This window comes from Sporobolomyces salmoneus (assembly GCF_050403485.1).
Source record: "Sporobolomyces salmoneus JCM6883 DNA, S_salmoneus_JCM6883_v1_ctg21, whole genome shotgun sequence".
Classification (NCBI taxonomy): domain Eukaryota; kingdom Fungi; phylum Basidiomycota; class Microbotryomycetes; order Sporidiobolales; family Sporidiobolaceae; genus Sporobolomyces; species Sporobolomyces salmoneus.
The window spans coordinates 110,551-124,462 of record NW_027481142.1 but is presented as its reverse complement, the minus strand read 5'-3'; the positions used below and the strand labels follow the sequence as shown (position 1 = coordinate 124,462).

General features: G+C 50.5%; 6 protein-coding genes across 6 annotated transcripts; 5 read left to right on the top strand and 1 right to left on the bottom strand.

The window, feature by feature from the left end:
- Positions 1–26: 26 nt before the first annotated feature.
- JCM6883_003861 (DUF2231 domain-containing protein) lies at positions 27–1,065 on the top strand (the record flags this gene model as incomplete). Its single annotated transcript, XM_076631942.1, has 6 exons — positions 27–226; positions 292–402; positions 485–576; positions 646–781; positions 865–902; positions 977–1,065. The coding sequence occupies 6 exons, from the start codon at positions 27–29 to the stop codon at positions 1,063–1,065; spliced, it is 666 nt and encodes a 221-aa protein (XP_076488065.1).
- Positions 1,066–3,073: 2,008 nt separating this feature from the next.
- On the top strand, positions 3,074–4,264 carry JCM6883_003860 (uncharacterized protein; the record flags this gene model as incomplete). The annotated part of the gene is made up of 10 exons (XM_076631941.1): positions 3,074–3,092; positions 3,165–3,239; positions 3,309–3,364; positions 3,436–3,511; positions 3,571–3,634; positions 3,693–3,718; positions 3,782–3,902; positions 3,968–4,049; positions 4,112–4,169; positions 4,248–4,264. The coding sequence occupies 10 exons, from the start codon at positions 3,074–3,076 to the stop codon at positions 4,262–4,264; spliced, it is 594 nt and encodes a 197-aa protein (XP_076488064.1).
- Positions 4,265–6,303: 2,039 nt separating this feature from the next.
- JCM6883_003859 (uncharacterized protein) lies at positions 6,304–7,126 on the top strand (the record flags this gene model as incomplete). Its single annotated transcript, XM_076631940.1, has 2 exons — positions 6,304–6,376; positions 6,444–7,126. 2 exons carry the CDS (start codon positions 6,304–6,306, stop codon positions 7,124–7,126), a joined length of 756 nt encoding a protein of 251 aa, XP_076488063.1.
- Positions 7,127–7,599: 473 nt separating this feature from the next.
- JCM6883_003858 (uncharacterized protein) lies at positions 7,600–8,661 on the bottom strand (the record flags this gene model as incomplete). Its single annotated transcript, XM_076631939.1, has 4 exons — positions 7,600–7,679; positions 7,746–8,019; positions 8,081–8,118; positions 8,178–8,661. 4 exons carry the CDS (start codon positions 8,659–8,661, stop codon positions 7,600–7,602), a joined length of 876 nt encoding a protein of 291 aa, XP_076488062.1.
- A 111-nt stretch (positions 8,662–8,772) lies between these two features.
- On the top strand, positions 8,773–11,085 carry JCM6883_003857 (cation diffusion facilitator family transporter; the record flags this gene model as incomplete). The annotated part of the gene is made up of 10 exons (XM_076631938.1): positions 8,773–9,174; positions 9,240–9,440; positions 9,525–9,697; positions 9,790–9,815; positions 9,965–10,004; positions 10,134–10,309; positions 10,393–10,566; positions 10,628–10,707; positions 10,774–10,857; positions 10,921–11,085. The coding sequence occupies 10 exons, from the start codon at positions 8,773–8,775 to the stop codon at positions 11,083–11,085; spliced, it is 1,521 nt and encodes a 506-aa protein (XP_076488061.1).
- Positions 11,086–12,566: 1,481 nt separating this feature from the next.
- On the top strand, positions 12,567–13,898 carry JCM6883_003856 (uncharacterized protein; the record flags this gene model as incomplete). The annotated part of the gene is made up of 4 exons (XM_076631937.1): positions 12,567–13,008; positions 13,073–13,416; positions 13,478–13,828; positions 13,890–13,898. 4 exons carry the CDS (start codon positions 12,567–12,569, stop codon positions 13,896–13,898), a joined length of 1,146 nt encoding a protein of 381 aa, XP_076488060.1.
- Positions 13,899–13,912: the final 14 nt, after the last annotated feature.

Sequence of the window (13,912 nt, the reverse complement as noted above, 5' to 3'; positions counted from 1 at the left end):
CGTCTCCCCTAATCTCTCTCTCGAAGATGACTACAACGAAAGGACAACATGAAAGAAGAGACTACATTGCCTCCCTCGTCAGACCATTGGCTCGAGTTGGGATGGGCATTCCTTACTATTCGCACCCTATTCACGCCGCAACGGTTCACCTACCGATCGGCCTTTTATCCCTTTCCTACTTAATGGACTCGGTCCAGGTCATTCCGAGATTGGCGCAAGGGTTGACGTGAGTCGATCTCCCTCCTGTTGCCGAATTCTCGTGGAGCTAATCACCGTTCTTCCCGTTCGCAGGTGGTTGAAAATCTTCCCTCCTGCCGCTGCAGTCAATACTTTGTCGCACTACCTGGGAGCCGGAGGACTACTGTTCTCAATCCCGACAGTTCTGACTGGTTTGAGCGAATTGTGAGCTCATATTCTCCCCCGGCTCTTCGATAGGTCAACAGAGGGAAGATTGCTGAAACAGCTCGCCTCGAATCTCACCTAGGTTCGGATTATGGGACAAACAAGTTAAGCAGAAAGACTCGATCGAACAAACGATCGACGACGCCGCAAAAGAACCTCCTCCTGACGTTAGCGGTTCGTCTCTCGGTGACTTGTTTTACTCGTTCGCTCCGCTCGCTGACGTATCGTCGAGCTTCTCTCTAGGCGAAAAGTTGAGGATCGTGCTTCGTCACGCTGGAATCAACTCGGCAGTTCTAGGTTTAGGAGTCTGGAATTGGTGGGTGCGTCGAACCGATCGGGATCTGGTTCTACCTCAAATGAACGCCTGGTTCTCCCTTTTGTGAGCGATTCTTGTGAACGTTGTCTCCTTGAAGTACCGAGCACTTCCGTGCTAACCTTGATGTCCCTTTTCGTCTGCATCAGCGCACTCCCAGCGATTTTCTATTCCGCTTCTCTCGGAGGTGAGTCTGACATGACTCCACCTCTCGCGGCGCCGGCTTATTCACCTTGAGATCCCTAATCTCCCGTCCGACAGGTGAACTCGTCTATAAGTATGGAATGGGGGTCAAACGACAAGGTTCCGCGAAGCAAATCGAATCGAGGGAACGAAAGGGCGAAAAGTAAGTTTCTAGCATCGATGCCACCCATCCCAGTGCCTGTGTGAGAGAAGTGCAGAGGAGATATTGACCATATTGCTTCCCTTTTTCGAGTGAAGCTCTTAAGTCTCGATTCGCACGCGAGGAGACCAGACGAACGCCGGCGTTGAATCACTTTGTAAGGTAGACTGATGGCGGAGTGACTGCAAGCTGAATGCGTGAGTAGCTTGCCACCGACATCCACTCCGTTGTCAACGATTCAGAGACCGATTGAGCTGTGTATTTGCCTGTTGTATTTTCTTTCTTTCTATCATTTCTATCATTCAACGCGAACCTATTCTTTCTCCGAGTGGAAACTTTAAACGTGCGAGGTTACGGGGACCCAAAAGCTGTGTGAAGCTGGCAGTACTCACGAGGAACGAGAGATTGAAAGACACAATTCCGCGATTCATTCACATTAACCAACCTTGACATTCTACCTTGGCTTTCAGCCTCGCCCCTCTTCCGATCCGTTCTTCTTTTTGTTTCAGGTCATCTCGGAGCGAATCCCATTGAACGAAGAATCGGTCTACGATAGGCCTCACGAGTTTCGCAGACAGTGACAATTGTCGAGTTCGAGCCAAGGACTCGATGTAGACTAGTTTGGGAGAGCTGCTTTTCCGAAAGAATAACTGCAATCGAGTGGTCGAGGTCGTGAGCTTGAGACAAAGGCGAAGGCCGAAGAGGGAAGAGAGAGGTGCTCACACGAGGTAGAAAAGCCGCAAACGCTATAGGCACACAACTCCCTGGACCGTTCAACAGGATCAAATCCGCAAATTTGCCGCTTCTTCCGGGTAGATAGGGCGAAACGGTGATGAAGTAGAGACAGAACGAAAGGGAGTAAAGAGTCGAAAATGGCGAAGTTAGATACGATTGATGGACTGTTCTAGCTCGGGGTATTCTCAAAATCTTGAACTGCGCGGTGTATTCTCAATCAGTCTTGTCACTGAGAGAGGAGTGCCAGAGAGGAGAGAAGGGGAACGAAGGGGAATTGCGAAATTGGACGAGACTCAACTTGGCCCGTACCGATCGTCTGTTCGAATGCCAGCGCTTTAGACTCGCTCAAATTGTCGCCAGAGGATATGATCCAGGTTCGAGTCGAGAAGCGATTCCAATCGAGGTGAGCAATCAACCTCATCATTTCCGCCGAGTGTCCTCCTACCGTTACATTAATCCAGTGAGCTTCCTCCTCGCCTTGATCTATAGTTCCGGGAAATACTTACCGGATCCGAGGAAGATTGCGAGCGAAGAGGGGGCATCTCGAGGCCGTGGTTCCGAGGGAGATCTAGAGGGAGAGTGCTGACGCCGAAGCACCAACAGGAGACGGACAGAGAGGAGAGCGAGAAGGAGTACGGCGATGGAGAGTAGGTACAGGAGTGGTCGCAAGAGTGTCGAGGATATCATCTCATCGCGTCGAAGGTGGAGAGGAAAGAGAAAGTCAATCAACTTGAGATGGAACCACGGGGTGCAAACCTGCTCTGCGGTACCTGAAGCTGTAGATGAGCGTCTTGTATGATTTGTGGCGTCTGGAGACAGGTGGTCGGATGAGAAAATGGAAGGCGGAGGACGAACCTCTTTCTCCAGATTCGATCGAGTTCAGAACGATCAGGCTCTCTTCTGCATTCATTCTCGCCTTTACCAGCTTCTTCGCAATTGCATCACAAGCAAGAGATACGTAAGTCCTGGAGTCACTTGCTTTGCGCCCATCGGCCCTGCATACTCTCGAATCTTTCCTCCTTCACCTCTCGAAGCTCCCTTACGAGCTCACGGTTCCTCTTTCTCTTACATCGACAAGATCGTGGTACTGACACAGGTGTGCAATGCTTGTAGCCTTACTACACCTCACGACACCTCACGACCTTTAACGACCTCTTCACGACCTTCAACTTTGTGATCCTTTCGAATCCTCGCTTCTCAGCTTCTTGCTCCCCCCTTCCCCTCTCCAACTACCTCGCATCCACCTCCACGCGCCCAGACATCAGTAGAAGCAGTACGAGATGGTCTGGTGTGATAACTGTCAGTCCCTGTATGCTCTCAGAAGTTCCTGCAGATCAACCAACTTCCTCTTGTTTCTACTCGTGCTCACAGGTCTACTCTTGTTCCCGCTCCGAGGAGGAGCCATGGCCCTTGCACTACTGATCGCAGCCTACAGTATCGCCGGAGGTCAGTTCTTCTACTGAACTTTGACGAGCTCTCAGAACCTAATCTTTTTCGATCGATGCGTTCAATCAGGTATCATCCTCTTCATGTATGGCGAAACGCTGTTCTTCCTCTATCCAGAAGCTCAAGTAAGTAGGACTCGGGGTCAGAACAGGAAACAGAGGAGTAGACAGAGAACTGAACAGGTTGAATCGGATAGATCTACGGAGGAATCGCGATGGCAGTAGCTGCTGTTTCGCTTCTGTCGATGATTGCTTATGCCAACTCTTCATACAGTGAGTCTTACTCTTCTGTCTCTGGGCAAACGAGTCGCGATTGACGTCGAGCTTTGAAGTGTGGACCCGTTTATTGTTTTTCATCATGCCTTTGGTGTTCATTGTCTCGATTGCTCGAGCTGGGTACGTCTGCTCTCTCATCATCGTTGCGAACTCGTAGCTGACGAGCCGCTGAGATTAGGCTCATGATCTTCCGTCTCGATTACTGTAAGATCCCTTCGCTTCTCCTGCCGCCCTGCTCAGAGTCACTACTGACCCTGTTGTTCGTAGATCAAGCGAATGTGATCTGGGAATGTAATCACGGTGGCGAGATATGGACTGCCGAGAAAGCTGCGATCCCGAATTACATCGCAAACTCAAGCTCGACGAGTATCCCGACCGGATTTTGCTCGTACGTCCTTGTTCTTGCTCTCTGATATGCGTGGAGCTGACAAGAGAAACCGACAACGCGGACAGGGCTGGATTCCACACTCTTTACCTCGCATTCGCGTTCGCGCTCTGCATTGACTGCATCCTGCAAATCTATCAGTGGTTCATGGTGAGTTCCGATAACCTGCCTATCTCAGTCACCGAGGTAACTGACGAAGCGTTGCGTGTTAGATCTGGAGGTTCAAGGCAAGATTACAGGAGTACTTCAGGTTTACTCAAAAATCTGGAGGTAAGCCTCGAAGCGTTTCTTTCCCTTCTCTTCCGCCAAACCCTTTGCAAAACTTACGCTAATGCCTCGTTGTCGTAGGAATCTATACCGCCTGAGTTTACTGCGACACGAACGTTTGCTTTGATACCCATTCCTTACGACCACAACTCACAAACCCCTCTAATGTCATTCTCCTCTCACTCTTACCACCTATCGGAATCGCCTCTCACCGCCCCTTGTTCTATTGTTACGACCTTACTCCATCCTTTCGCATTTCAGCTTCATTCTATCTACATACTCCTTCTTGATCGTCAATGACTACATGTTCTTGACGAGCTATGGCGTCTTCTGTACGAGTTTCGAATCGGACTTTGACAGGGAGAGATGGCGAAAGAAGGACCCCTGAAACTCCCCTTGAACCTAAAGTTTTGAAATGAGAATTCGGAGCGAAAATTTTCGACATGTTGGAAGTGTGAGAAATGAGAATCGGCCCAAAAAGCTCCAAAAAGTAGCATATGTTAAAGTGAGAAAAATGAGAATCGAGCGAAAAAAGTGAGAAAGTTCCCGGAATCGAACCTCGGGAATCCCAGGAATCGGTTCGAGTGATAGCCACTGTGCTACGGGCCACGAATTTAAGTTGTTAAAATTGTGACACACGTAGCTGTTTGCCAACAAAGCTTCTACATGCATTTCTTTTCTTTCGTTGATTCTGCCGTTCAGACTCGTTGTCTGCAGGTTCTTTCCACTCTAGGGAGTCAGAGGTTAGCTAATACACCCTATCCGGGGTCTCTCGCACAATTCCCATCCTTCTGTGGGCAAATGAGCTTGCTTCGCGATCTATTTCCTTGTCAACCGTCACTGCGCTGGACTGCTACACTCGGACCTTCCTTAGTAGCAATCAGATATCTCTGTGTTGTCAGGAAGCCCTGAAACTTCGAAGAGCGAGCAGTTTCTGCGATGAGCATTGACCGCTTTGATCTTCGGTTCTCTTCCTTTTTACGTCCGACGGTCGGATACCGCCCATTCAGGCGCTCGCGCTTGATGCTCTGTGCTCTTTAACCTGCTCTGAAGCTGTTGCTGGCGGTCCGTTGAGTTCTAGACCCCACAACAGCGAAAGCGTACTGAGTAGAGGAAAGCAGCAGTTTTCTTCACAAACTCGCATGCAAGGAGTACCCCATCTTCGAGACACAAAACCGCCTACTTCAAAGGTCGCATCTCTCTCCACTAGTACGTTCACTGGATCCTAAGTTTGCACTATCCGGTCTCACGGAATCTGCATTCTACTCTCGCGTTTGCTAACCCTAACTTTTCTGAGTTTCGATCGCACCACAATCTCGAGCGCACGAGCGACAAGCGGTACCTTTACCGGTGTGAATGGCCCCATGCCTAGAGTCTAGCTAAACAGAGAGGCGAGCAAGAGACGAAAGAATCGCATCTCCACGCTTTGATTTTGAGGATTCTTTTGCGAAGGACCAATCTTTCTCAGGCAGAGAACACGCAACGAGGGCAATCTCCCGCGTTGAGGACAAGGGAAGGTGAGAAAGGAAGGAAAGGAGAAGGAGAGAGGAAGAGAAGAAGAAGAGAAGAAAGAGAGGAAAAAAGATTATCGTCCCTATTTGGCAACGGCTGGCGGAGTGCGACGACGTCGACGCAGTCGACTCGGAGCGCCCGCCAGCAAGCAAATATCTTAATGTCCAAAATGAGAACGAGACGCTGTATTTGCTCTTTTGAGAATGAGAATCAAGGCCAGATTTCGGGAAAAAAACCTTTAAGTTCGAAGGGAGTTTCAGGGGTCCTGCGAAAGATCAACGAACTGATCATCGCTCGTTCAGATAAACTTTTTCTCCTCCATGTCTCAGATGGCGAAATCGAAGACGCAATCCAGCTTTTGACTCGACGCGAACGAAAGCACGTCTTCTTTCGCCTTTCGAATCTCTGCCTCTTGTCGACTCGCGCCTCTCTTTCTCTCTCTATCCTATCAGCCTTCTATCTCGGTTCCCGTTCTCGGACCAAACGACACCCTCGAGCGAACTTCGAATTCAAGCGATCTCGTTCAACTTGAACTACCACCCTCGCGGTTCTCAACTCCAGTCACCAGTTACCAGTCAGCACTCGTACCAGTCACCCCGTTGTACATCGAAGGCCGTCGCACATCATGTTCGGACCTCGCGCTTCGACACCTTCCTTCGATCCTCATCCTTTCGCTTTTCTCGATTCAGGCCGTCAATGTGAGCTGCTTGTTGTTGCTTCTCTCCATCTTCATGACTCGCTGACCATTCGGATCGTGATCTCCAGACGTTACCATGATTCGTGATGTCCTTCCCTTGCGACCTCCGTCGACCCCGACTCCGAAGAAATTGTCAATCCCTTCCTTCACTTCGTCCTCTTCCTCCTCGCTCTCGTCAACTTGCTCGAACTCACTCTGGAACGACTCTTCATCAGACGAAGAGGAGCTCGAAACCCCTCCAGCATCTCCTCAAACTTCGCAAACGACTCTCGCCCTTTTCGCCGCTGACCGCAAAGGCAAATCAAAGCAATCCGATCTTCTCCAATTCCCTTTCTCGTTGTCAGAAGTCTCGGAGGACGACGATGCTCAAGGAGATCACCGAGGCGACGTACCTCACTTCGATTGGACCTCCCCTTCTTCCGCGAAATCGACTCCTCCGCTCGTTCCTTCTTCCGCCTCTCCATCTCTCGACGAATCCCTCGCTCTTCCTTCGAAACCTACATTCTCTTCGTCGACTCCCTTACCCACGTCGTCACACCGTAAACCTAGCCGAGCGGAGGAAGAACGGTATCGCGGGCGTACGCGATCTCCTCGACTCTTATGGCGTTCAGAGTTGGATCGCTCCTCGATGAAGCTACTGGATGTGTACTACGAAGGGACTGTCGGAGACAAACTACCCATCTTGAAAAGCGGAATGGGAAAAGAAGAGGTCGAGGAGTGGAGCAGAAGAATCGAGGAAGCCGGGATCTAAGACGTCTTTTGTCGTGCATGCTCCACCTCAGAAAGACTCACCATCTCCATCCCCAGTGAGAGACACCTCGCATACCTTTTCGCATACATCGTTTCGTATCTATTTTATCTGTCGTTTTTCTTGCTTCTCAACAATCATTTCCTTTGTCGTTGTCTTTATACTACTTTCACCTACACTATCGCTCTCGTCAGTCTTTAGCAAACCTCAACGGTCTTTGACACAAACGACCTTTCTTTCTGCTTGACTTGATCTGAGCCCTGGATTGCCTGAGCGAGAGCTGTCTTAAATACCTTGGTCATGTTCGCGAAACCCCAGCGATGACGAGAGGGTGACCTGAGAGCAGGCTTGATCTGCTTCTCTCCAAGGCGAGTCGTCGGCTGGAAACTTGCAGCTTGATGGAGACAACAACAATTTCGAATTTCCCATGCTTATGACAAATACTGACTCCTTCACATCCGTCTTCTCGTAGGCATTTATAGCGCTTCCGTGTAGTTCTTGGGTAAAAGCCCTTCGCCTCCACGAGCATTCCTACATTTCAACCAATCTTCCCCAACTATCGATCGCGGTTTCAGATCAGCAACGTTCAAGTGATCTGATCAGTAGGTCAAGAGGCACTGACCTTGTTCTATCACCGTCAACTCCTCCCCCTCCACAACGGGCAAATCTTCCGTTTCTGTCCCTTCGTAATCGTACAACGCTTTCACTCTCTTAACGCCTGACGATGCTGTCGACGAGGGCGGAGGAGGTGGAGCTGCACCTCGTCTAGGTGGGGGAGCGTGAGAGATTGTCCCCGGAGTAGTCGTCGGTTTAACGTAAAGTGGTCCAGTGTATTTGTCCTTGTCTTGTTCAGCTTTTGATAACGCGCCTTTCGAGCTGAAGAGAGCTTTTGTGAACTGTCTTCGTGCAGAGGGTCTGAGATAAAGGACGAGCAGTTTGGGAGAGCGAGAGACTTACGTTTTTTCCTGAAGAAGTGTCTCCGACTCCGGCCATAGCTGATTGCGAGAGGGGAGTCAGCTTTTCCCTCGCGTATGTGGACGAACGTATTACTCACACTTCGACGACTGCAGACCGCTAGGTTTCTTAGGTCCTTCCTCCTGTTGTTGCTGCATTTTCATTCCTTGTCTCGCGGCATTCGCCAAATGAGGAGCCAACGTTTCGTGGTGTTTCGCTCCGAACCCAGCTATCGACTGAGAGGCTGACTGGGATAAACCTGCTTGACGCAGTGCCGAACTAGTTGCTGTTGTATTCCTGAGAGCTGCTCCTGCAGCCGCTGTTTGTACTCGAGAAGAAAACGATTCGGTTTGAGGAGCGGGTGAAGGTGCCGAAGGTCCTCGAGTTGCTGGTGTCGTCACCAATGATGCCGGTCTAGCTGGAGAGGATCTTGAGGAAGCATGAGAGGGGGGTAAATGACGAGGGGAAGAAGAGGAGGGAAGTTTTGCAGCGGAAGGGATCGGGGGAGGCCTGGAGAAGTATTCATCGAGTAACGAGAGGAATTGAGTTTGTTCTGTAGGCGATTCGAGCACTTGTCTCCACATTGCGGGTGGAGGAGAGAAGGAAAGAGAGAGATGATGAGATCTCGTTTGTTTCCGAACCAATCGACTCTTCTGCTGCATCACCAGCTCGACTTCCGGAAGCTTGACCTGAAGATGGCACCGAATGGGAGGCGCTCGAGCTCTTCCGAACGAGAATCCTCACTCAACAGATCTCAAAGATTACTCAACTCAAAGTTGATCGACTCCATAGATGAGGAGTCGGCGCTCGAATCGAACGGTCAAAGCTATCCGATCTTACCATCGTCGTCAATGAGCTCAAGGTTCCCGTTGGATTCGGATACCGAGGCGGAAGAAAGCGACGCCTTAGTAACTCACTCGTCGAGTTATACTGATGATCGAAGGAGGGGAAGACCAAGAAGAAAACATACCCTGAGTATGTCGACGAGCAACAGTATGAACGGGTACGGAGCCTTGAGGGATAGCACGAGAACTGTCGTGTTGGGCGCGGAAAACGGCGAAAGTAGGCCTCTTCAACGTCAAGAATCTGTGCTCAAAGTCAGTACTCCGTCTCTTTCACTTGAGGGTCTCGCTCATCCTGACTCTGCCTTTGTCGATGACAGGTCGCAGGGTTGATTGACGACAGGGCAGGAGAATTCGAGAAGTATCGAGTTTCGGATGAAGCGCTGAAGAAAATGTCGAAGGGATTGAGGAAGTTTTACGAGGCACAGAACGAGATTTTGGATGGTTTCAAAGAGGTCGACGAGATCTTGGACAATGCGCGAGCGAAAGCTGCGACAGGGGAATTAACTCCTTTACTTACCGTGAGCTTTCCTTTCCCTCTCTCTTCGCTTCCTCCCTGCCTATACCTGCCGTCGAAACGATACTGATACAGCACTGCTAAACAGACGTCGAATTCCGCAAAAGAAGATCAGATGGCAGCTTCCGTCAAGTTCGCAATAAATCTAAATTTCTTCGTCAATGTACTGCTCCTGGTCGCCAAAGTCGCCGTCGTTTTCATTTCCCATTCAATGTCGTTAATCGCAAGTACTGTCGATTCCGCGATGGATTTCTTGTCGACGTGAGTGTTTTGTTGCTCTCCTCGTTTTCCTCTTTTCTCTTGCGACTTTTGGGTCCATGTCGCTGAAAACCTCTTTCTTACCGGCGGAACAGATTGATCATCTTTGGCACGGCGAGATGTAAGTTTTATCTCTCTCGATCGATTCTCCTGGATCGCCTGAGTCTCGCAGAGAAGAGAAGAGAAACGAACTCCAGCTCAAGCCAAAAAACGGCTAAAAACTACCCAATCAGAGCGGAAGCTGACCACTACTCGCCCCGATTCCTTCAGATATCGAGCACAAAGATTGGAAGTCGAAATACATCTACCCGTGAGTCCTCGCGAAGTTTTCCGTGGTCTCTCCTTTTCCCGGTTCTCTCCCTTTCTATTGATTTGTGCTATAGACTCAATTAGCGTTCTCGGGCACTGACGTCTCTCTGGATTATTGACGAATCTTCAGTACCGGTAAAAGTCGAATGGAACCCCTCGGAGTCCTTGTTTTCTCGGTGTTCATGATTTCGTCGTTCCTCCAAGTCTTCATAGAATCGGTTCAAAGGATCCTCGACAAAGACCTGGTGGAACAACCGATAGGAGCAATCGCATTGGGCGTGATGGGCGCTACTATCGTCATCAAAGGTGTGTCTCCCTTCCTCTTTAAAGCTTGTCGCCATTGTGAAGCCTAATTCTGACCGAAGTATACGCTCCTCACGAATGAATAGGACTGGTCTGGGTGGCCTGTAGAGCGATCAAGACCACCGCGGTGGAAGCGCTGCAACAAGACGCCGAAACCGATTGTATCTTCAACGTTTTTTCGATCATGTTTCCTTTCCTCGGGACTTTGATTCACTTCAAATATATGGACGCGATCGGCGGAGCTGTTTTATCTCTGTACAGTAAGCACTCTCCTCGGTATGGTTCGAGAAGGAGAGTTTAACTAACAACTCGCTCGAGCAGTCATGGTCAATTGGACAAAGACGCTGCTTGAGAACGTTCGGAAACTCACTGGCAGAAGAGCTCCTCCACACGAGCATCAAGTACGTCTGTTCTCTGATAAAGTAGAACTCGTCGAGTGGAGACTGATCCTTCGATCTTCTTTCTAGCGCGTCGCTTATCTCTTGACTCGATTCTCGCCACTCGTCACGGCTATTCAACATCTATCGATGTATCACGCCGGAGATGCTTACGTACGTCTCTCCTTGCCTCTCGTTTGGGCTTTTCTCTCAACTTTTCTTTCTCTCGATTCTCAGGTCGTCGAAGTCGACATCGTCCTCCCTCCAAATTGCTCCTTAACCGACGCTCATAACTTAGGCGAGAGCTGCCAGTATGGGCTAGAATGCTTGAGCGGGATTGAACGAGCTTTTGTGCATGTCGATGTCTCTATCAACGAACATTCAGGCCATTTAGATCGATGATTGTGAAGGGAAGTTTGCGGTGATGGACCGTCAATAATTCCAACATCTCTCTATACGTTACCCTTTATGCCTCATGTCGCAGCTTACCTGCGTCGAATCTGCCGCAAAATCCAGAAATAAGACCGAGAATGCTCAACTTCGATACCCGATTCGAGTCCGACGATTTCCATGGGTATGAACGTGATAAATTGCGGCTTATCGCATGACCACCTAGTAAGACTAAGCTCCCGTACCTCCTTCGTGAACTGCTTGGAAATATGAGCCTATTGCTGCTTCTCTTGACTGAAGCAATTTCTTCCCCGAACCGCACGCCTTCAACTCCCCGTTTCGACTGAGAGAGCTGTGCCACCCCTCGCCCGTTACCACAGTGTCAATCCAACCATGCGCCGTTGTCGGAACTGCCTTGAGGATTGCGAAACCTCCACAAGGGCATAGCGGTGCCAGCGGGTCCTGTCGGCGCCGTTTTGCTGCAATACTTGCGTCAACCACCTCGGTTCGAGATCTTGGTAGCGAAGGGACCGTACCAGATGAGTCTGACCCGTGCTCCAACGCCCTTTTCCTAGTCCCATCCCATCCCCGCGACGAGACCGCAACCGAATAAGACCGTTCGGTGATCTCCAGCAGTTCGGGTATCACCTCAACGGATAATAGACTCTCCACCCAGTTTTCCATAAGTTTCCATCCTTCGACTCTGCTGGTGCAAACACCTCCGACATGAGCTTCGAACAGATTTGCGACAGTCTTGTAATGCTTCGATGCTGCCTTTGTCAGTGTCGAGTCCAACCGGTAGCAGCTCGCCAGATAGCAGAGCGTTGAGTTTGGACAACAGCCCGTCTCGCAGGTGCTGCCGAGTCGATCGTCAGCTGAGTATTTTGAGATTAAACGGCTTAGACTAAAGACTCACCGACAAGCCGCCTGTTAGGAGCTTCGGGAATCTACTTCTCAGCTGCGTCCTAACGATGACGTCCAGCTGAGCGTCTCCAATCCATTCCAGACGCCTGTTTGAGCGAAGCTCGGCATTGTAGCAATCCAACGCAGTCGGCTCGCTTCCCGTCACGAAATCGATTGCTTGGGCCCGCGCTTCCGCCGCGACGTTTGCATTCTCGATCTTCGGTAAGGGAGGTAGCGAATCTAGTCTGATCGAGAGCAGTGGTTTAGGCCAGTCGGAAGGAAATTGACGAGGGACGATCGCCGGAATCGACATTCGGGATTGGATTGGGTCGAGAGCCCCCGGAACGAACTAGCAGATCCTGGATCAACTAAAGGCGGTGTTCTCCGGCGGCGTTGAGGAAGAAGCGGAGATCACTTCCAGATCATCGATCATCTTTGAAGCCTCTTTCTCTCCTCCATCTCTTTCTCGTCCCTCGTCCGCCCGAGGTCCTCTGAGACATCACTTGGTCGCTCACTTTCGTACCTCTGCCACTACCGTGTTGACACCAGTCCCCCCCCCTCTCTTCGCTCTTACGACTTTTCACCCTCTCATGGCCAACCAACACTCAGGGGACAACGCTTCCTGGACTAGTAAGTCTGGCTTAGAAGCGGTGTTCTCTGAGACTCTCGGCGGAATTCTCCTTCACCTCGACTACCCTTCGATTCTCTCTCTCTCGCTCACAACCAAATTCCTCCGAGGACAACTCACCCACTATATCTCCGCGGCTGAAGCCCGGATCATCGAAGACTACGTTGGACTTATCGATTTAGAACGGTTGAAGAAGGGAGCGGATAGGCGGAAAGGAGTTATCGTTCCGAACAAGGATGATATCAGCTCTTGGTTCCTGGACCAGTATCCCGCGGGATTGGTCATCCCTGATCGCATCTTACAGGCTGGATTCGACAATGCTCTGCGTCGAAGGAAGGAGACCTTGGGATACGAGCTACTCGGTATAGATTGGACTAAAATCAGCCGAATCGAATTGGATCCTTGTACGTTATGCTCGTCCCGATCGGATGGTCATATCGTCTTGATTGTAACGTTTTTTCCCTCTAGGCGTCCTTGTCGTGTTGCCCTTCCTTATCGCCCGCTCCCTTCTACTCGTCGCCGATTCTGATCTCCTTCGTGATGTCACTCCTCAAACTGTCGCTTGGATCACTCTCCCCCTTCAACAGTCCACCGAGATCTTTGCCCGTGTTCTCTCTCTCAACCCTGCTGGAGCGGCTTTCGTTGCTGGATCTTACCTCGGTCTCTCTTTTGACCCTGGCGATTACGGATGCGAACCCCTGGATGATCACTCTGCCCATGCTTTGTGGTATTCGCTAGGTGGTAAATATGCCGGATGGACATGGAGATGGCATAGGAGGTGGGCTTCATATGCGAGCGAAGTCTCGGACCCGGTTCGAAACGCTTTCTCTTTCTCTTTTCTCACGATTTGCTGATCTTCGGCTCCTCACTCAGGCTGGTTCATCTCGTACCGTCATCGCTCACTTTCGCAAGGTCGCTCGTACCACCTCGTCCTCGAACCTTCATGAAGTCCTGAAACCGTTCTGCGTTGCCTTCGCCCCCGACGCCATCGCGGCTTCGGTTGGTGCACGATACGGTATCGAGACTCTCATTATTCTCGCTCAACACAGTTTATCGTCAGGGAACCCGGGTCTTCGTCAGTTCATGGACCGACTACGGGAAGATCAACGTTCATTGAAATCGCCATTCATGAGTCGCGGAATCGGTAATCCCCTCGGTACCTTCAACATGGACGTTCCGATCGCTTGCCGACTGCTCCACACAGAAGATGACTCGAACAGTCGAGTACGTTCACTCTCTGACTTTCATTCCTCAACGCTGTTGACGCTCGTTTTTTCCTCGGTAGTTTACGTAGGGTCAGGAAGAGGA